We start from the raw sequence: 21,177 nt of genomic DNA on the forward strand, positions 1-21,177 counted from the left end.
TTGAGAGAACCTTAATACTTATCCACAAACAAGATAACTGCTTTCCTGCCCTTGACTTGCTGTGTGACCTTGGGCAAGTCTCTTCTCCTCTCTGAGCCTCTGTAGAGTATGAAGATGGTCTCTGGGTCCCCCCTCTGACTGAGACATTCTGTGACTCTCTGACGGGGGCGTGAATCATCTCCACCCCCTTGGGGCTTCTGGGGTCTCTATCAAAATGCAAAAGGCTTGTGAGAGGACTGATGACAGCAGTTTCGTGCAAAAGCAATAAGGATCCCAAAATGGAAAGTCTGCACTTCTCACTGCTCTCAACAGCTGGGCTTTACATAAGCTTCAACATTTAACGTTATCCTCGCTACAACCCCAGGAGGTAGTATTATTATTTTCCCCATGTTATAGATGAGGAAACTGAGGCTCAGAGAAGTGAAATAAGTACGCTGAGCAGGACTAGAGCCCAGGGAGGCCAATCTCAAAAGGCAGGCTCTTTGGGGACTTCCCTGGCAGTCCAGTGGTTAAGACTCCACGTTCCCAATGCAGGGGGCATGGGTTCGATCCCTGGTCTGGAAACCAAGATCCCTCAGGCCACACAGTGCAGCCAAAGATTAAAAAAAAAAAAAAAAAAAAAGGCAGGCTCTTTCTTCTACTATATGCTGCTTAGGGAATCTTCTGGAAGTCTGCTTTAGAAACCCAGGGTCTGCCTTAGAAGGTCTGTGGCCTTTGGGGCATCCCTCCAGAACTGAAGCCCTTCAGCCACCCCTCAGGAGGTATTATGGGAACTGTAAGAGAGAGACAGGGCCTGGACCAGCATGACCCAGGGTCCCGGGCCTCTCTTCTCCTTCAGCCAGTCCCTCGTCCTGAGCCCACAAGCAGACACTGCAGCCCAGCCAGAGCCTGTGAGCAGATGCAAGTTTATTATGGCACAGACGGCAGCTTCCTGAACCCTCACCCCAAACACCAGCCCCCAAACAAGGCCCCGGGAGGGAGCTCTGGCAGCCAAAGGCTTATCCCTGGCCCCGAGCCAGACCAGAAACCCTCGACAGTGACCTCAGAGCGGAGGCCTGGAGGCCGTCAGCCCTGAGCAGTGCCCCCAGCCCACCCCCCTCATTCCCTAGCTGTCCAGAAAAGCCCACACACAGAGGCAGAGCCCTTGGAGGATGGGAGAACCCACGGGCTCCTCTCCGCGGAAATGCAGTCCAAGGTTCCAACCACGCCTCGAGACCCCAGCGGTGCTTGAAACAGCAAGTGTGAAGCTGGAGGGAAGGTTCCCAAGTATTGAGGGAGGAGGGGAAAGCCGACCCCATCAGAAGCAAACTCCAGGTCAAAGAGCTGCCCCGGAGAGGCCAGACCACAACGCCCCAGCCCCCAGGGGGCAGACAAACAAAGACGAGCAGCTGCCCCCTCCAGCTCTGCTTAGGTGCCGTGGCCGCATCCTTTCCCCCGGCTCAGCTTGGAGGGGCCTGGAAGACCTGCCCTCCATCCTCCCCGGGGCAGAGGCCACAGCCCTCAGCCTCCCCCCAGCTGCAGCCAACACCAAGGCCCAGAAGGATCAGCATGGTACAAAACATCTGTTAACGGGCTACATGCAAATACCATCTTCTGCCAAGCAAGCCGCGGGGCTTATTATCACAGACTGTGCCCAGTGGGAGGCCCAGACTTGCTCCCCTCTCCCTGGGAAACGCTGGCTGACAAGCACCTGTCTTCACACCTGCCCGAGAGTCAGCCCCAGTGAAATCTGCCTGGGCTTCCATGCTCACGCTTCCCCGAGCCTGCGGTGGCCCCTGGGAGCGGAAGCGGACAAATCAACTCACGGGGCATCCCCGGAGGTTTGCACCAGCCCCACGGCTCCTGCAGGGCGACCCCTTCTCCCCCCTCAGCATCCTGGAAGCCCCACATGCAATGCCAGCCCCAGGCTCAGGTGCACTCAGAGACAGGGCCATCCTCACCACCCCTTAGCCCTTCTCCCCACCCCCACCCCCTGGCCACCTGCTCAGTGGCTTCCCAGCCAAAGGCCCCAATTCCTCCCGTCTCTCCCTCTTCTACTGGTCCAGAGGGAAGCTAACTGGACCAGTGGGAGGAGACAGAAGCACTGTATCCTGGGATATTCAAATGGAACATGTCCATTTCCTCTACTGTCACCCAGAACATCTGTAAGCAAGGGACAGAGTGTGGACGGGGTCCGGACTGCGATGGGAAGGGCCACTGGGCTGTCGGAGCGTCTCCCTCGCTGGCCCACCGCAAGGATCTTGTCACTCCCTCCACTTGCCCGAGAGGCTTCAGCCCAGCAGCCAGAGGATAAAAGAAAGCAAGGGAGGGTAGAAAGAAGGCGACTGGGATTTTAACATCCTGGTTTGGTGACTTCTCCCAAAACACAGAAAAGCCCGGGGAGGGGGTGACCCAGGGGTGAGGCGAGGGAGTGGATGAGGATGGGGGACGGAGCAGATCAGGGTGCTCAAGACCAAGGCTCTGCCTTCAGGGCTTTCCCTGCCACTGGGCAGAGAGCTCCCGGAGGGTGCTCGGCCCTTTCTCTCCCTCTGGGCACCGCCTGCGTCGGGCATGGGCGCCACGGGAAACCTCCTTAAATGTCTGTGGTGTGGATGCGAGCTGGACCCCCGGCATCCAGGTCCAGAGTCCAGTCCTCCTCGGCTGCCCTGCGGGGCACTGCAGAAAGATGGGTCCACGCGTCCTCAGCAGGAACTCCTGGCTCTGCAAAGATACGGCAGAGGGTCAGGCGAGGGAAGGAGGGAGCGGGGAGAAGGGCAGGGAGGCTGGGGCTCAGCCAGGCTCCAGGCAGGGTTCAAGCCTCAGGCCTGATGCTCTCTGGGGCAACATCTCCATCACCACCACCAGCCCCACCTCCCCAAGCCCCCAGGGCAGCCTTGCCCCTTGGCTCTGACTCAGTGGGACCAGATACAAGTCCCGGAGGCCTCGCCTGGCCCTTGCAAGGCCCCCCGCTGGCTGCTGCCTCTGCCTATTTGCTGTCTCTGCCTGTTCCCTTTACCTGGGACACTCTTCCCTTTCTTCCTCCTCCCCCACTGCCATCTGGCTCGCCCCTCTCCATCCTTCAGGTCAGGAAGTTGGCAGTCCCCACCGCAATCATTCCCAGATCCCCTATGAGACATGGACCCTGCCTAGCTCAGCATCCACCCGCACGCCAGCACCTACCAGGCTAATATTGTCACTGGCTATTTACCCAGTGACAGGACAAGGATTCCTTCTCCTTCTCCTCTGGGACTGAGTAGGAACCTCCAGCCCACACTAAGCTAGGATCAAGGGAGGGGGTCTCTGGTGGAGTGGGGGAGGGCAAGAGGCAGAAACTCTGTTAGCATCACCAAGCACAGGAATTATAGTGTAAAGGCTGGTCCCGGCAGGAGAAAGATTTTATTTGCCTTGTAGCTATTTCACCCTGAGACCAACCAGGGCCTTTTTCCTTCACCCCAGCCCAGCCCACTTCCTTTTCCCCCCCGGATCTTACCCAGCCCCTGAGCTCCATCACAGGGAGAAAACCAATTGATGGAACCAACTGACTGACAGCAGGGTCTCAGGAAGAGAGGACTGAGGGCGGGGGCGGGGGGTGGGCAGGTAGAGGGTGGGAGCAAGAGAGAATTGGAGGACAGAGAGAAGAGGACCCGGCCATGCCAGGTGGCCTCAGTCTAGACCTGCGGGGGTCTGGGGGGATGGAGTCAAGAACGGTTTTGCTTGACCTTTAAACTGCAAGACTTACATAATGAGCTGTAAGTTAAAGGTTTACTCTCATGTTCACCCCCATTCTTAGGGCAGGAGTGAGTCCCTGCTGAATCCTTAGATCCCAGCGAGCAGGTGCTCAGTAAACGGTGCTTAAATTAATGATGTGTTAGTGAATGACTGAATGAATGAAGCCCCCAGTGCTCACCTGACAGAGATCCGGTGCTCTGCGAACGTTGAGCTAATGAGGGGGTGTATGTGTGTGTGTGTCTGTGTGAGGGTGTGTGTGTGTGTGTATTGTGTACTGGGAAGAGGTGATCTCTCAAATCCACACTCTAGGTCCCTGCCTCTGCTGGGGGACGGGCCTCAGTTAACCACAGGATGGTCCGCTCAGCAGGCAGCTGGCCCTTACTCTCCTCCCCCAGGGGCTCCCATCCCCTCCTCCCAGCCGCACCTGGTGGATGAGGTCAGGTCAGGAGGTGAACGAAGAGGATGGCCAGGCCAATGTTAAGCAGAATCACCATGCAGATGAGGACGGTGTTGGGGACCTGGGAACAGTGGAGAGAGGCTGCCTGAGTCCCCGGGAGAGCACACCCCCACCCTCTTGCTCACTGCTGTGCCCAGCACCGGGACACACCATCAGCGCTGGAAGGATTCTTGGAAATAACCAAACTGCTCAGGGTCCTGAGAGGGGCAAGAACATATCCCAGAGCACACAGTGGGCAGAGCTGGGCCTGGAACCCAAGAACACGGCCTTCCCCACTGCTAATTCCTCTGGGGCCACAGCTGTCAGTCCCTCAGAGCCCAGCTTCAGTCTTTGGCGCTGCAGTTCCTAGCTCCCAGCCTCCTGTAGCAAGCCCAGCGGTCCAGGACCCAGGCCCCCCACTGGGCCCCTTGCTGCCACACCTTGCAGCTGAGGCTGGGAGCCTGATGGACAGGGGCATCCCACCCCAGCCGCTTAGGACCCCCAGCCACCTCCTTCTCCAAAGAACTGCCCAGACAGCGGGCACAAAGCCCAGCCCCCTGCCCCAAGGTGGGGGGCTGTGTTGCATAACCGTGGATCAGGCTGCACTTAACTAAGGCCACATCCCGCCTGCCCTGTCCTGCACCATCACCCTCTCCACCCGGCCATCTGCCCCCGAATCCCACTCCCAGCTCCCCCACGCCTGGGGAACCCGACTTCCCACCGACAGCCTCACCTCCTCCACCTCCACCTCCGCCGCCGTCGCCGCCTCCTTCCGAGCCTTCTTCTTGGCCCCGGCCTTGGTCAGCCGGGCCTCCGTCTTGCGGGCCTTGGCCTTGGGCTCGGCCTTGGGGACGATGGGCTTGGGTTCCAGCTTGGCGGGGCTCTCGGGCGCGGAGCCTCGGGGCGGGGCCGCCGTGCCGGGGGCGGCCGGGGACGGGGGCGCCGAGTCGGCCGCGGGGACCTCGGGCTCGGGATCGTCCTCGAAGGGCGGCGGCGCGGGCGGCGCGGTGCGCACGGCGTAGCTGTGGTAGCCCTGGTAGAGCGCCACCTCGGGCTCCTGCGACCGCACGGACGGCGCCTGCAGCGCCTCGATGGCTATGCGCTCGCTGGCGGGACGCGCGGGGCTGCGACGGCCAGCGGCCTCGGACGGCGTGACCGGCCGGCTGCCCTCGCCGCCGGGCTCGCCGTTCCAGGCGCCCGAGCTCAGCAGGCCGTCCTTGGACGCCGCGGCCGGCCGGGGCCGCTTGGGCTGAGGGGGCGTCCCGGCCGGCGACGGGGGGCCACCCTCGGGCGCAGGGGTCTCGCGCTCGTGCAGCTCCGGGCTCTCGCGGGGCCGCTCCGAGAGGCCTGCGGCGCCAGGGCCCCGGTGGGGGGAATCCAGCAGGCTCTCCGAGTTCTCCAGGATCTCCTGGAGCAGCCGGCGCTTCTGATACTCCGGACCTGCCGGGGACCACACGGGGAGGCTGCAATCGAACCCCGGTCCCAGCACTGGATGACCCAGGGCAAGCCGCTCTGAGTCTCATTTATGTACTCAGCCAGCCTTAACCTACGGCCACCAAGTGCCAAGTACTGTTTTAAGCAATTCCCCAATACTAACTCATTTAATCATTTTAATAACCCTATGCGGTGTATGCTATTATTTAGCCTCCATTGTACAGATGAAGAAAAGGAGGCTCAAGAGAGGTAAAAAATCACTTGCCCAGAGTCACTCCGCTGACCAAGGGCAGAGCCAGGACTGGCACTCAGGCTAGTCTGGCTCCAGAGTTTATGCTCTGTATGGTCACACTGGTCTCTTTCCATTCTCTTATCTGAAAAACGGGCCCAATCATACCTATTTCATAAATACTAACGGAAGGATTAATCGGGTGAAAAAAAAAAATGCCTGTAATATGCTGAGCTCAGTGCCTGGCACGTGGTGACAGCTGTTGCTATGACCACCCAAGGGCGGAGGCAGCCAGCCAGGGTCGCTCTTCCTTGGACCAGCAGGGGGCGCACTGTGATGGGAAGCGACTTAACCTCCCAGGCACAGATCTGCGCTCCGCGGTCTTCCATCTAGTCTCCCTTTGGTCTTCCGGCCGCAGCCAGAATGTTTAGAAAATACAAATCTAATCGTGCCACTCACCTTAAAACCCTCAGTGCAGGCAGCACCAGTCCCCCACCCTGATGGGCTCCCACCGCTCTATCCAAATGCAAAGTCTGTATCAGAGCCAGGGGGTCCTCCTTACTCTGCAGCCCCATTTCCCAGAGAGAAGAGACGGGCTGGAGTGGGGGGAGCCTCTGATACCCCGCCACAATCTCAGCATGAGTCCCCTTGTGCCATGCTTGCACCCATCCCATGCTTGCACCACGCTCCACAGATTCTGGAACTCAAAGGCATGCGTGGACCCACTTGAGCATCTCAGCTTTCCAACAAGCAAAGAAAAGGTGTCCACCCCCCCCCAGGACCTCCCCCTACCCCGTCCTGCCCCTCCCCTCCCTGGTTGGCCCTACCTGGCTGGTAGAAGTCTGGAGCCAGTTCCCTGGCCAAAGTGCGGGCAATGTTGGACTCTTGGTTGGCAGCCAGGGCAGCCTGTTCTGCTGCCTCAGCTTTGGCCTTGGCGTGACTTGTCCTAAGGAGACAACATAGTGGAGACTCAGGATCCCTCCAGAGAACTAGTCCTCTGCCCTTCCTCCCCAACCCACAAAGAGACACTCTGGACAGAATTTTCATTCACTCCAGCTGTCAATGAATATTTATTGAGCCCTGTGGTCCAGACTGCTGTGCATTCCCCAGACCACTTCCTCTTCATTCTGGACACACAGATGGACTACATTTCCCAGCCTCCCCTGCAGTTAGGTGTGGTCAGGTGACTGGCCAAAGCATTGTGGGAAGACAGGATTATGCCATTTCCAGACCTGGCCCACAGAAACCCCCCCTGTAATCCTCTTCATCCTCTCTTTTCCCACTGTTGCTGGTAGAATGCAGAGGCCAAGGCCCAGAACAGGGAATTTAACCTCATTTGTGTCACAGATCTTCCTGGCATCTGGTGACACCGCTGGACCCCTTCTTGGAATGTTTTAAAATGCACAAATTACACAGGATTACAAAGGGATGCAATTATATTGACACACTGTTACCAAAATATTTAAAGGGACAAATTTGTAATATAATAATGTATATTCTTCTTTATTAACACTTTAAACAAAATATCTAGCAGGTCTATTAACTACCATAATTTAAAAGTATAGATTAACATAAAGAATATTTCAAGGATACGTGCAACAACAGTAATGTGACATGAAAATATATGAGATTTCTATTAGTGACAAAGTCAGAGATACTGCTAATACTACTGTTGATTTATTGCCAACTTCCATAATTGAAGAAAATACTAAATTTCAGTTAGAGGTTAGTAAAAATAAAGATGTATGGGATCAGGCTGAAGCTGGACTCCAGGTAAGACCACATCCCTGCTTGGCTACTTCCCTGTCTGATTCTGTGTCTCTCACTCCCCCTGGAGCTGCTGTGAAAACTACTGAGAGGCAACACATAAAAGTGTTTAGCCCGGGATGGGGCTTAGTGATGATGATGATGGTTACGATGGTGGTGATGGTGGTGGAGAAGGAGAAGGAGGAAGATGACATTTGTGACATCAAAATCCAGTGTGGAGCCAACAAGGAACCTACTGTAGAGCACAGGGAACTATACTCAGTATTTTGTAATAACCTATAAGGGAAAAGAATCTGGAAAAGAATATATATATATATATAATATGTATATACATACCTAGATATATGAATATATATACACATACATATATATACGTATAACTGAATCGCTGTGCTGTACACCTGAAACTTACATGATATTGTAAATCAACTATACTTTAAAAAATTTTAAAACCGAGTGTGGTACATGCATATCCCCAGACTCGTATTTGCCTGTACATGGGTATGTGTGATTCAAAGATCTAAATTTTCAGAGACACTTCCCTGGAAACCTGAAACCCCAGGTTGGGGGAGGAGGGAAAGGGCTGGGCAAACCCTCAAACTGTGAAAATGTCCTTTTTTGGTAACGTGAGCTGGATGAGGCTTGTTTCCCGGTGCCCTGGGAAGCTGTGTTGCAGGACTCCTCAGGCCAGAATGGCAGCCTCCACACTGAGCCCTGGAAGATTCTGGGGGATCAACGGTGGACCCTCCAGGGCAGCCAGAACAGGGGTCAGAGGGGAGTGGCCACACAGCCCAAGGCAATAAGGGCTGCTGGGTTTAAAGGAAGCACGCTCCTCTGTCCACATCCATCAGTCTGACCAACTGAATACCTTATTAGCTCCCCACGCAAAATGCTTCTGATTTCAGGAATAGCTCCCCAGCTCCCCAGCCTTCAAGCCAGGAATCCCAGCGTCTCCCACACCCCCCTTCCTCATCTTTCAATATTCACAGACAACAACCACCAACTCCTGTCTCTCCTGCTCCCCCTACAGCTCTTGAATCTGCCCATTCTCCTTCCTTCTATCACTCCTCCTGCAAGGTCCCCCACTCCCATCTGTAGCCTCCAGGCTCGCTTCCTACAACCAATGACATGCAGCTTGCTTAACCCATACATCTCCTGGCCTCACCTCTTGCTGAAAATCTTTGCAAGGCTTCCTATTGTGCTGAAAATAAAGTCCAAACTACTTAGGGTGGCCTTCAAGGCTCTCCAAATTCTCGGCCCGAGGCAGCCTTGATGGGGTATATCTGGCAGCTTACCAGGGCAGGCTGAACTGCTGTGGTCCAAAGGCTATCTTCTGGTCCAGTGGCACTCACAGTGTGGTCCATTCACCAACCCCCCAGCCCCTCATCGTCCAGGCACTTGTTGAAAATGCAGCTTTGGGGGCTCCACCCCAGATCTATTGAATTAGAATTTCTTAGGAGGAGCCCAGGAATCTGTATTTTATAAACCTCCAGCTGCTTCCACTGCTCATTAAAATTTGAGAAGCATGCACTAGTCAGAGAGAGAGAAAATCCAGTCTTCTCTTGGGCAGTTCCCGGCCTGCTCAACCCCCCGGGAGCCTTGAGTGGCTCTCTTCAAGCACCAGGATCCCTCCCTGAGTCCAGGTCCTGCTAGGGAAGCGCAGGAACCATCTCTTTTCCTATGACCACTTTGATGTTTCTTGGGGAGGGTCTCCTAGGATGGCTCTGCCCCTAATGGGGAGAAGGGAAGGAGAGTAACTGGGGCACAGGGTGGGGCAGGGATCAGTCACCCTTCTTGATTTCAACAGATTTTCTTTCGTCAGCAGGGTTAAAAATAGGGCTGGTGGTGGTTCAGGGATGGGGCAGGGCAATAACCCAGTGGAAGCACGTCTGAGAGTATCCAGCCCCACCCCTGACTCCTTTGCCCACCCCAGACCCCTAACCGCCCCATTAGATCTGGCCTTGTTGCCCAGGTGTCTCCATCAGGCCACCGATGGCTTCATTGGGCCAAAGGGAGACACCCACAGGATGTACCCCTGACTCCTTTGTTCTGGTTGTTCTCCCCTCTGGAATGTTCCTTCTCAGTCCTTCCACCTCCCAGCCTTAAAGGGCCAGCTCAAGACCCACTTCAACAACCAGATTCATTCATTTCATACAACTTTATGGACTGCCTACAATGTGCTGGGCACTATTCTGGGCACTGTGACTACAGCAAACCCAGTATCCAAAAATCCCTTGTAGAGCTCACATTCTACTGCAGGGGTCAGCAAGTCAGGGCAACAGGCCAGATTTAGCCCGCTGCCTCTGTCCCACCTGTGAGCTAATGACGCTCTTTATATTTTTAAAGGTGTGGGAAAAAACCCAAAAGAGTAATTTTATGACGTGAAAATTATATGGCCTTGAGATTTGCGTCCATATCAAGTTTTATTGGAACAGAGCCACACCCATTTGTTTACTATTATCTAGGGTTAAGTAGTTGCCACCGAAGTCCGTGACCTGCAAGGCCAAAAATATTTACCGTCTGGTGCTTTACAGGAAAAGTTTGCCCACCTCTGTTCTAATGCATCCACTCAACAACGGTCTCTTCTACTACTCTGATTAATAATATTCATCTGTTATTGGTTGAGCACTTTGTGCCCAGCTCTGTGCTATGGCCACAATTACACGTGACTTCAGTGAGGTGAAGTCACTTTCTCAAGGTCACACAGCTAGAAAGTGCACCTGCCCAAGCTCTTCCCCATTACACTGAGCCGCGGCCTTCCTGGCACTAACTAACTGGGCCAGGTGTTCCACGTGCTGGGACCAGGGATGGGGCAAAATCAGACCCAGCAGCCGCCTGAGGAGCTCACAGCTTAATGCAGCCCTGCCAGGTCAACTACGCCACATCTCTGAAAATCAGTGGATGGACAGGGGCGCAGAGCAAAGCCTTGAACTGCATGGGGGTGTGGCTAAGAGGGGGCAGCTCTGGCTAGGTTGTCTGGGGTCAGGTCTTGGCTCTGCTCCTTATACCCTTGGGCAAGTCTGAGCCCCCTGAGCCTCAGTCTCCTCATCTGTAAAATGGGGATAATAACAGCACCTGCCTCAGAGAAACAGTATAAGGAGTAAATGAATAAACAGTCATATGGCCCTTAGAACAGTAGCCAGGACACAGAAAGTGCTATCTAGGTGCTTGTTAATAAAATATATAAGAAGCACAGTTGTTTTTAGACGACTGAAACAAAAAACCTGAATGTACTTAATGTCACTAATTTGTTCACTTAAAAATTTTTCAGAAATCCATCAGAACAAGGAGCCCATGGTAGGTTTGGAGGACAGAGGCAGATAATCAGAGCCCCCAACTCAGGCCGCTGCTAGCCTCTCTGAAGCTGCAGAGGTGGTTGATAAGGGCAGTGCAGCCAAGTCTTCCTGAGGGGATGCTTCAGATGCCACCGCCCTGTCTTCTCCCAAAATAGCCCCTCACCCCTAGCTCTGGCTGGCTGTAGCCGTTTCCCCCCAGAACAATCATGGTCAGAGTAAACTCGAGGAGGAACCACAGGTGGGATGTCCAGCCGCCTGCCCAGATAGCTCCCTGGGAGAAAGTTCCCCTGTCCTCCAACAAGGATGGAGACAAGGGTCCAGTCTTGCCTGGACTGCATTCATTTGGCAAACATGTGCTAAGCCCTGCTGGGAAACTCTTCACCAGAGAGATTAAGGGTACAGGTTCACATCCATCATATTCTGGGTACCTGACCTTTGCTCTCTGGCCTCAGTTTCCTCAACTGCGAAATGGGGTTAATAACATTTAACTCACAAAATTACTGGGAGCCTGAAATAAGATTGCGCAAAAGTGCTTAGCATAAACTGAGCACTTAACAAATATTAGCTATCATTATTGTTACCGTTTTTGTTATTATAATGATGTTTACCAGCAACTCCCTTCCAAAATGCTAAGGACTGCCAAAAAATTGGGATTTAAGTATGCATTTATAGAAGGATATGTCATGAAAACATTGTTTCAAGGTTCACCCACGTTGTAGCATAAATAATACTTCATTCCTTTCTATTGCCAAATAATGGTCCACTGTGTGGATAAACCATATTTAGTTTATCTGTTCAACAGCTGATGGACATTTGGGTTGTTTCCACCTTTTGGTTACTATGAATAATGCTTCTATGGATATTCATGTAGAAGTTTTTGGGTGGATGTATGTTTGCATTTCTCTTGGGTATACGCCTAGGAGTGGAATTGCTGGGTCATGTGATAAGTCTTTTTAACCTTTTGAGGAACTGCCAGACTGGTTCTGAATTGAGTGCAACATTTTACCTTCTTCCAATAACATATGAGGATTCCAATTTCTCCACCTCCTTGCCAACACTTACTATTATCCATTTTTAAATTTTAGTCACACTAGTGGTTTGTGAGGTGCATTTCATCGTGGTTTTGATTTGCATTTCCCTGATGGCTAATGCTGTTGAGTGTGTTTTTATGTGCTTAATGACCATTTATGAATCTTCTTAGGAGAAATGTTTATTTAGATTCTTTGCCTGTTTTCAAATTTTTTGTCTTATTATTGAGTTGTAAAAGTTCTTTATATATTCTAGATACAAGTCCCTTATCAAATATATGATTTGAAAATATTTTTCCCATTCTGTTGTCTTTTCACTTTCTTAATGGTGTCCTTTGAAGCATAGAAGTCTTTAAGTTTAATGATATCCAATTTATCTATTTTTCTTTTGTTGCCTGTGCTTTTGGTGTCATATCTAAGAAAGCTTTGCCTAGCTCAACATCCAAAGATTTACTACTATATTTTATCCCCAGGGTTTTATAGTTTATTTCTTACATTTAGATCTAGAAACATTACTTCTAATAAGAAAAAATGGGAAATAAACTAAGGGTTCGTACCTCCCTAGGAGATAGGCACCACAACCATTTTACAGATGAAGAAACTGAGGTACAGAGAGGTTAAGTCACTTGCCCATTATTATTATAATGAACATTAAGCCAGACATGGCCCCTGCTCTGGAAGGATGTAGAGTCTGGTCAGAGATAAGACAAGGTGAAAAGTTTTGAGAACAAACAGAAGGCTACAGGGCAGGAGAAAGCCCATGTGGTGGGTTACATGTTCATAATTTGTATTTTGTTATTTTTATATTATATATTATAAATATATAAAATATGTAGTAAAAATAATATGGTTTCATCATCAAAATTTGGAAAATAAGCAGATGTTTTTGAAAAAAGAAAAATTGCTGTTAATATTTTGGTATTTTGAGGTGGTTAAGAACACTGTTTTTGACTGTGGGTGGCTTACATAATTCTCTGTACTTTGATTTTTTTCCATCTGTAAAATGGGGTTATGAATAGCCCCTGCCTCATAGAGTTGTTGGGATTATAGAGTGAATGTACATAAGGCATTTAGAACAGGACGTGGCACATAGAAAGCTCTATGCAAGTGTTTGAAAATTTTAGAAAGTGAATTTGTTTTAGCTGAAGTGGAGGGGCATGGGTTTTGAGTCTAGGGGGCTGTGCCCCCCTTCAGGCCCTAGGTAGGACCTCCCGACCTTGGAAGCCCAGCCTGAAATCCCCAGGCCATGGCGGTGACCTGTTCCAGATCATGTTTTACAGAAACCTTCCTCCCCTTCTTGAAAAAGAGCTGCCAGCCCAGCTGGGAAGGGGGCTCACACTCACCATGTGTGGGTGGGTGACACCCCTTCCCCCCCTCAGCCTCTAAGGGGGAGGCAAAGTAATGAGCTGCTGTTTACTAACTATGTGCCAGACACCTGATCTTTGTGGTCGGCTGAATAATGGCCCCAGAGATATCCAGGTTCTAATCCCTGCAACCAATGAATGTTACCTTATATGGCAAAAAGGGCTTTGCAGATGTGATTAAATTGAGGATCTTGAGGTGCAGGAATTATCCTGGATTATACAAGCAGGTTCTAAATGTAACCACAAGTGTCCTTATAAGACGGAGGCAGGGGCAGATGGGACCACAGGAGAGGAGATGATGTGATGTTGGAGCAGAGACTGGAGTGATGCCCTTTGAAGATGCAGATAGGGCCCCAAACCAAGGAGTGGGGGCAGCCACCAGGAAGTTGAAAAGTCAAGGAACTGGATTCTCCTGTCAGCCTCCAGAAGGAACCAGCCCTGTCAACACCCTGACTCTATTAGCCCACGGAGACTGATTTCAGACTTTTGACCTCCAGAACTGTAAGACAATAAATCTGTGTTGTAAGCCCCCAAGTTTGTGGTAATTTGTCACAGCAGCAACAGGAAATTACAACCACCTCTGTGATCTCATGTCATCCTCAAGACAACCCACTGTACAGGAGAAGAAAGGAAGGCTCAGGAAATTATTTGCCCACGGCTCATAGCTAGTGAGATCCAGAGCCGGCTGGAACATGATTCCAGATCTGTCTGGCATCAGAGCCTTTGCTGACCCACGCATCTGCTACACACTTCAGTTAAGCCAGAAGAGCCCAGCAGCTGGGACTGGCCACAACCACGCCTCTTCCCCCCGGGGCGTGGGCATCCCTAGCGTTCATCCTGCCTATCATAGAGCCCAGGGCTAGTAGTTACCAGCAGTGATACCCTCAACTTCTCCAAAGAAAGGTTAGTCAGTTGGAACCTGGGAATTGCCTGGCTGTGTGACTAAAGTCTGGCTGTATTTCGGCAGCCAGTGAAGTGACAGGGAGGGGACCTCAGGCCTTGCTCCTGCCGCCGCCCACATAGGACTGGGCCCTGCAGTCCAATCTGGAACCCAGGTCTCAGAAGTGAGGCCTTTTCTGGATGAGTTGGCTGCACAGGGAAACTTCCTTTTTAAAAAGTCTACACCAGGGACTTCCCTGGTGGGCCAGTGGTTAAAAAATCCTCCTTCCAATGCAGGGGACGCGGTTCGACCCCTGGTCGGGGAACTAAGATCCCACATGCTGCGGGACAGCTAAGCCCACGCAACGCAACTACTGAGCCTGTGCGCACTAGAGAGAAGCCCGTGCGCCACAACTAGAGAGAAGCCCGCACGCTGCAACAAAAGACCCTGCATGCAGCAACGAAGATCCCATGTGCCACAACTAAGACCCGATGCAGCCAAATAAATAAATAAATATTTAAAAGTCTACACCAGATTTTAAAATCACATTTTATGAATTATGAAAAGAGTAACAGTAAAGCAACAGCGCTGGGAACCCACTGTGCTAAAACGATAGCTATGTTAGCTTTTGAGCCTTCTTTTCTAATCTTTCCACGTGTACATCTATTTTTTAACAGAGCTGTGAACACAATAAAGAGTCAATTTTGAGGGCCAGTTTTTAAGAGCATGGAATCTGAAGTTATGCTACCCAGGTCTGAAAACCCTGACTCAGACATTAGCTGTGTGACCTGGGCAAATCACTTAACCTCTCTGTGCATCCATTTCTTCTTCTGAAAAGTGAGTGTGGCAGGAAGATTTTTCAGATGCCTCCTGGTATTCATACCCTTATGGGATCCCCTCCCCTTGAGTATGGGCTGAACTCAGTGACAGGCTTCTAACAAAAAGACTATGGCAGTGGTGATAGGATATCCCTTCCATGACTAGTTTACAAAAGATGGTGACTTTGCTCTTGCTAGCAGACTCCTGCTGGCTTTGACGAAGCAAGCTCCCACGTTGGGGAGGCTCACGTGGCAAGGAACTGAAGGCAGCCTCCCGCCAACGTCAGCAAGGAGCTCAGGGCCTCAGTCCAATGGCCCACGAGAAACTGGATCCTGCCAACAGCCATGTGCGTGAGTGTGGAGTGGATCCTTCCCCAGGGGAGCCTTCAGATGGGACCAAAGCCCCGGCCGACACCTTGACTGCAGCCTCATGGGAGACCCTGAGCCAGAGGACACAGCTCAGCCACGTCCTGATACCTGACCCACAGCAACTGCGAGATAAGAAAAATGTGTCGTTTCGTGCTGCTATGTTTGGGGATAATTTTTTAGGCAGTGATAGACAACTATTACAAATTTGGATAATAATAATGCCTACCTCATAGGGTTGTTATGAAATTTAAAGGAATTAATATACAGAAAGGGCTTAGAACAGTGCCTTTTGCACTGAGTGTGCACTAGAGAAGTTTAGCTTTCACTATTATACATTTTTCACTCACATAATTTTTCACGTTTCCATAGATTGATGTTTATCACTTCAGACTGCTCAACCTTTTTTTCTTTAGAAATTTAACATCTACATATTTTTGTGCTATAGCGCTTCCCCTCCTGGGAATCTGGCCAACTGACATACTCAAATTGTGCAAAATGACACACGTACAAGGGTATTTACTGCCATCCTGTTTGTAATAGCAAAAGATTGGAAATGAAGCCAAAGCAAGAAGTGGGGAAGTAGTTGATTAAATTATGGTGTAGTCATTTGAAGAACAATTCTTGTTGAGTGCCTACTGTGTGCCAGCACTGTGCTCAGATATTGGCATGTATTATTTCATTGAATCCTCACAGTGTTCTCTAAGGTAGACATCACTACCAATTCCCATTTTACAGGTGAGAAAACTAAGGATGAGAAGGTTAGATAAGCCACCCAGCTCACACAGTCAATAGACGGGGAAAGCCAGGAATTCCAGTGTGGTGAACACCAAAATAAGATTAATGTTAAATAATTTTTAATATGAATGTTGGAGTTTTCATTAATATTGGTGTCAGATGACCTGGTTTCAAACCCCAGCTCCTCCATGTCCAAGTTGTGTGACCTTTTCCAAGTCGTGGAACCTCTCCAAGTCTCAGTTTCACCATCTGTAACTTGGGTTAATAATAGCACTTAGCTGCCCCTAGAATTATTCTGAGGATCAAGTGAACTGCGGCATGTGAAGGGTACACTCATTTGATCGTGACAAGTATTTACTAAGCACCTACCGTGTGCCGGGTCCCGGGCTAGATCTAGGGGTACAGCAGTGAACAGAAGAAACTCACCTCCTAGAACTTACAGACTAGCCTAGCATGCCTCCCTGTGCATAGTGGGAACCCCATCAATGGCAGCTGCTACTTTTGTTACTATTACTTAGAGAGTGATTCTTCCCCCCAAGGGGTGGACTTCCCACCTGGGTCTACTGGGATCGCCCGCAGAGAGCCCACTGACCTGGCTCTGGGTGTGCTCTGCTCCCCGCCTCAGCCCACCCCGCCCACCCGGTGAGCCAGCCGGCCGTGGCATCCCACAAGGCCCAAGTCAGCAGACATCTCCTGTCTAAATAAGGACAAGGCGCACAGGAGAGCTTTCTGTGAGCTGGAGGAATGTTGACAGCTGAGCCCTCCCGGCCCAGCACCCTCCCCAGCCTCTGGCCCCTCCCCAGGTGGTACTCCGCTGCGGCATTCCAGTTTTTCCCAGAGCAGCCCCCAAGGTCCCTGACACCCCCCTTCACCCCCCAGGCTGCTCTGAAAACCGATAAGGAGCCTTAGGAAGGAATTCCAGGCAGCTCCATCTGCTCCTGAGGGCTGGCACCCCTGCTGCCACACGGGGAGGAAGAAACCGCGGGGAGGGGCCAAGCCCGGCCCCAGCCCTGGAAAATCACATCCCTTGCTTCGAAAAGCATTTCCAGAGATTTTATTTGGCCTCAGGCGCTGTGTCAGGTGTGAGGGCCCCAGAGGAGATTCCGACCACGTTGCTGTCTTCCTCTATCCCCAAACCATGTCACAGCAGTCACGACTGAGACAAGTCCATGGCTCCTGGTGGGGTGGGAAGGGGGAGACACATCTAGCCCAGAGCACGGGCTCAGGGGAGACCTCTTAGAGAAGTTCTTGCTGAGGCAGTGGCTGAACGGGGGAGCTCTGGCACCAGGTGACTGGGGTTCCCATCCTAGCCCTGCTTCTTCCTAGCTGTGTGACCTTGAGGAAGTTGCTTTACAGTTCTGTGCCTCCGTTTCCCCATCTGTGAAATGGGAGAATAACAGCACCAACCTCACAGAGTTGGGAGAACTAAACGCGTGGGTATTTGCAAAGTGCTTAGAGCAGTAAGGGCGGGGGGTGGGGGGTCACGTCCTCAGGATTTGTTTAGGGTGACCGGAGAGCTTATCATTCAAACCAGGGCATCTGAGGGTGAAAGGGGGTCTGTTTATAATTATACCCAGCATGATCCAGGGCGATCTCAGGCACACGAGGCAACGTGGTCATCCCAGCTTTGACCACAACTAAGGTGCCAACTGTCACCGACAGCGACTGTCTGTCACCTTTGTGAGCCAGCCCTGCAAGAGATGAACACCATACTCAACACACAGCAGGTGCACACGAGAGCTGCTGAGGTTTTGTTTCCAACAGATCTGACTCTCAGATTTCCCAGGAAGAAAAAATTACCCTTACGATGAAGACATGTAAAAACGAGACTTGAGCTAGAGTCCAAGGAAGAAATTAAGGATTTCAATGCATTAGTTAAGAGATATTTATTGAGCTCTTTATGTGGGTCCATGCCTAGGCCCCGGGGTGGTGGGGTGAAGGGGGAGGGGAAAGAGGTGTCATAAGGAAGCAAAATAAAGAAGTAAAGGATTCCATGCCTGGTGACCAACCATGGTTGGTCGGGTAACAAGGAAGCATTTGGAGACAAGATTCAAGATAGAACAGACACCATCAGGGAGGGGTCAGGTCTTGGGTGGGCCTGAGGGATGTGCCAAAGGGAACCGACCAAACGCAGAGCAAAGGCAGAGAGGTGGGCAGGAAGGGGGCCTGGGGCTTGGGAAGGGCATGTCCTGATGGCTAAGAACCAGGTCTTGGACCAGAATCAAGGGTCCAAGTCCCATCTCCACCCCTTATGCACTGGCTTACCCGTGGCAACTCACACGATCTACTTCGCCTCACTTTCTGCAGCACTAAAATAGAGCAAAGGATACCTTCGCTCTTCAGGGCTGCCCGGAGACCAAATGAGATGCCTGTGAAATTCCGTTCAGTTAATGGCACATTGCAAATGTAGAACGCTAAATGTAGGACGTACTACAAACGTAGTACGCTCCACAAGGAACAGATTCTTGTCTGTTTTGTTCATTGATGAATTCCCAGCACCAAGAACAGGGCCTGGCCCACAGCAAGTGCTTATTAAAAATTTGCTGAATGAATAAATGGCAGCCATTATGACTATTATTATCATAATTATTATTCAGTGATAGGCCTGGCTGAGCTGGAGCAGAGGAAAATAAAGGAGCTTTTTACAGATGTGGAAGCAGGCCGAGACAGGTGAAGGGATTTGCCTGAGGTCACACTGCCAACAAGTCACAGAGTGGGATCTGCCTCCGTGGCCGGGCTCTTCAACTCTACCTCCTCCCATCTTCCCTGCCTGCCTGCCTTCTATAGGCATTCCCTGGGTGCCTACTAAGTGCAGGCATCTGATAACATAACAGGGATATGAAGAAACTTAAAATCAGAGTTCTGGCCATAAGGCGCTTATAGACCAGTAGAGAAAACCTATAGGAAAATAATCTAGCTGGGAAAGTTCAGACTTTTTAAAATGGGAAACCCAGAAGAAGAACAGACATGGTAAACTTGCCTGCAGAGGAGACCTCTGAGCTACAGCCTGAAGCAAAGCGGGGATGGAGAATCAAGGCTGATACTAAACATGACTGGAGATGGCCCAGGCAAGCTCTTGACAGGACACGGGTAGCTGGAGATCAGCCACTGTGGCAGTGTCTACACCATGGAAACTGGCAAACTCAAGGAAGCAGGGTTCTCCATCTCCACCCGCCACCCACCAGACCCTCCAAGAGCTGTTGAATCAGCACATCACTTCACAGAATAGACATGAGCTAGAAAAAAGCTAACTGTCTCAGCAGATTCAGATCCTTATGTTTTATCTCCTACCTGGGCAATTTCTCTCCCCTCCCCCTTTGAAACACAGATTACTAGCTTTTTTGACAAAAAGCACTTGAAGTCTGCCATCTCTGATCTCAGGATCTCCCCTCCCTATTTATCACAGGACAATTCTCGGAGTGGGTCTCAGGCGGCATCTGTGGAAACCTGCGCTTTGCTCTGTGAAGGAGTTAGGGGAGCTGAAGGGGACCCCCTCCACGCTGTGCACAGGCATCCTCTCTTCTTCCTGCATGTAGTCCTGGGAAAATGACAAAGTCTTATTTTAAATTCTGAGGCTGTGGGCTTATTTCCATGTCTGTATGAGCTAGTCAGATGGAGAAGAGAAGAAAGAAGCGAGGAAAGGGTGGTCTGAATAGAGGGAACTGCAGGAACCAAGGCACAAAAAGGTGTTAAAACACACACAGACACACAGACAGACACACACCAAGTGTTTACGAAGCTGAGAAAAGTTTAGCCTGACAATGTCATGAGTGAATGAAGAATTAGGACGGAGGCAAATGATAAAGAGCCTCGAAGGCCACGTTCACTAAACATTGCTGAGACTAGATAGCAGTTCACCAAACCCCTTTCCTCTGCTTCCTGGGCACACACCCGGACTGTTTCCCAGCCTCCTTTGCAGGAAGGTGTGGCCACATGACTAGATTCTGGCCAATGGAATGTGAGAAGACATGATGTGCCCTACTTCCTGGCCAATAAGAACCTTCCACTGCCTCTTTGCGGGTGTTTTTCCTTTTCGTTGGCTTGATGCAGAGAGCACTATGATCTTGGAAGCCGTATGTTGAAGATGGCAGAGCCACAAGATGGAAGGAGCCTGGGTCTCTGAATCATGGCTTGGAGGAGAGCTGCCCGCTGAGAAGGGTACCCATTTTGGATTTTACATGCGTGAGAAATAAACCTGTGCCTGATCTGTTCTGTGTCTGTGTGTTTAAATGAAGGGATGGAAGAGGATGAGGAGAGTAGCAACGGTACTCCTGTGCTCTTCCTCTCCAGTCTGGGGGACTCCTGTTCCAATGTTCCACCAGCAAGCTTCAGCCCTGAGGTAAACCGTCTGCCACAGGAGAGGAGAGTGAGAGCAGGACATCTGCTTTCCTTGGACAAGATCCAGGAAGGCACTGTTAGTCTCAATGTCCATCCCGCTTTCGTAAGAGCCCCTCAGGCCCACTAATGAATCAGTCACTGCCGAGCATTTAGTGAGTGCCTACTGTGTACAAGGTCTAAGCTTGGGGTCCTCCCATGCAGAACTCCAGAGTCCAGTTGCCCTTCTAAAGACTGGCTTTCCCTCCCTTTCAGGCTCTGGAAAGAGGGAGAGGAGAAATCTGTCCTTCAGGCCAATGACTCAAAAGCTTACTACTGACAGGACGGAAAATGAAAGGTGGTACCAGGACATTCATCAGATAACATTGTTCCTTTAAGATTCAAAGTCAACCATCCTGATTCCTTCAACGAGAAAGTCTCATTTAATGTTTATATACCTTTAGTGAGTCTTATATTCCATTTTTTTTTAACAGAGAGAGAGCAGAGCAGCAATCAGCCTTGATCTGAGCTTTTAGTAGGCAACCGCACTGGGGATGGTTTAACGATGTTTTGCTTCACTGTATTTTTCTCTTTTTCTTGTGCGTATGTTTTTCTGGTTTTCTTTTGGTATTGTCTGGTTGTGTTTTTGTTTTTTCCGCTAACTTCTCTTTACATAACACTGCATTTCTATCTATGGTAATGACCTAAAGACGCTTTATAAAAATAAATTTAGGGAATTCCCTGGTGGTCCAGTGGTTAAGACTCGGCGCTTTCACTGCTGTGGGCCCAGGTTCGATCC

The 21,177-nt window shown here is 50.9% G+C and overlaps 1 protein-coding gene across 2 annotated transcripts in view; it reads right to left on the reverse strand.

Annotated features, from left to right (window-relative positions):
- Positions 1 to 888: 888 nt before the first annotated feature.
- Positions 889 to 21,177, reverse strand: part of JPH2 (junctophilin 2) — a 61,210-nt gene continuing 40,921 nt past the window's right edge. Inside the window, exons 3-6 of one of the 2 annotated variants that reach the window (XM_067708198.1) lie at positions 6,635 to 6,753; positions 4,878 to 5,584; positions 4,133 to 4,226; positions 889 to 2,700 (exon numbers count right to left, since the gene is read on the reverse strand). In XM_067708198.1, the coding sequence (XP_067564299.1) occupies positions 4,146 to 4,226; positions 4,878 to 5,584; positions 6,635 to 6,753 (907 nt within the window). In that variant the 3' untranslated portion in view covers positions 889 to 2,700; positions 4,133 to 4,145. Of the gene's footprint in view, positions 2,701 to 4,132; positions 4,227 to 4,877; positions 5,585 to 6,634; positions 6,754 to 21,177 lie in introns of those variants that run through there. The other variant, XM_067708199.1, reaches the window with a different exon arrangement.

Source organism: Pseudorca crassidens, chromosome 15 (assembly GCF_039906515.1).
Source record: "Pseudorca crassidens isolate mPseCra1 chromosome 15, mPseCra1.hap1, whole genome shotgun sequence".
Taxonomy (NCBI): domain Eukaryota; kingdom Metazoa; phylum Chordata; class Mammalia; order Artiodactyla; family Delphinidae; genus Pseudorca; species Pseudorca crassidens.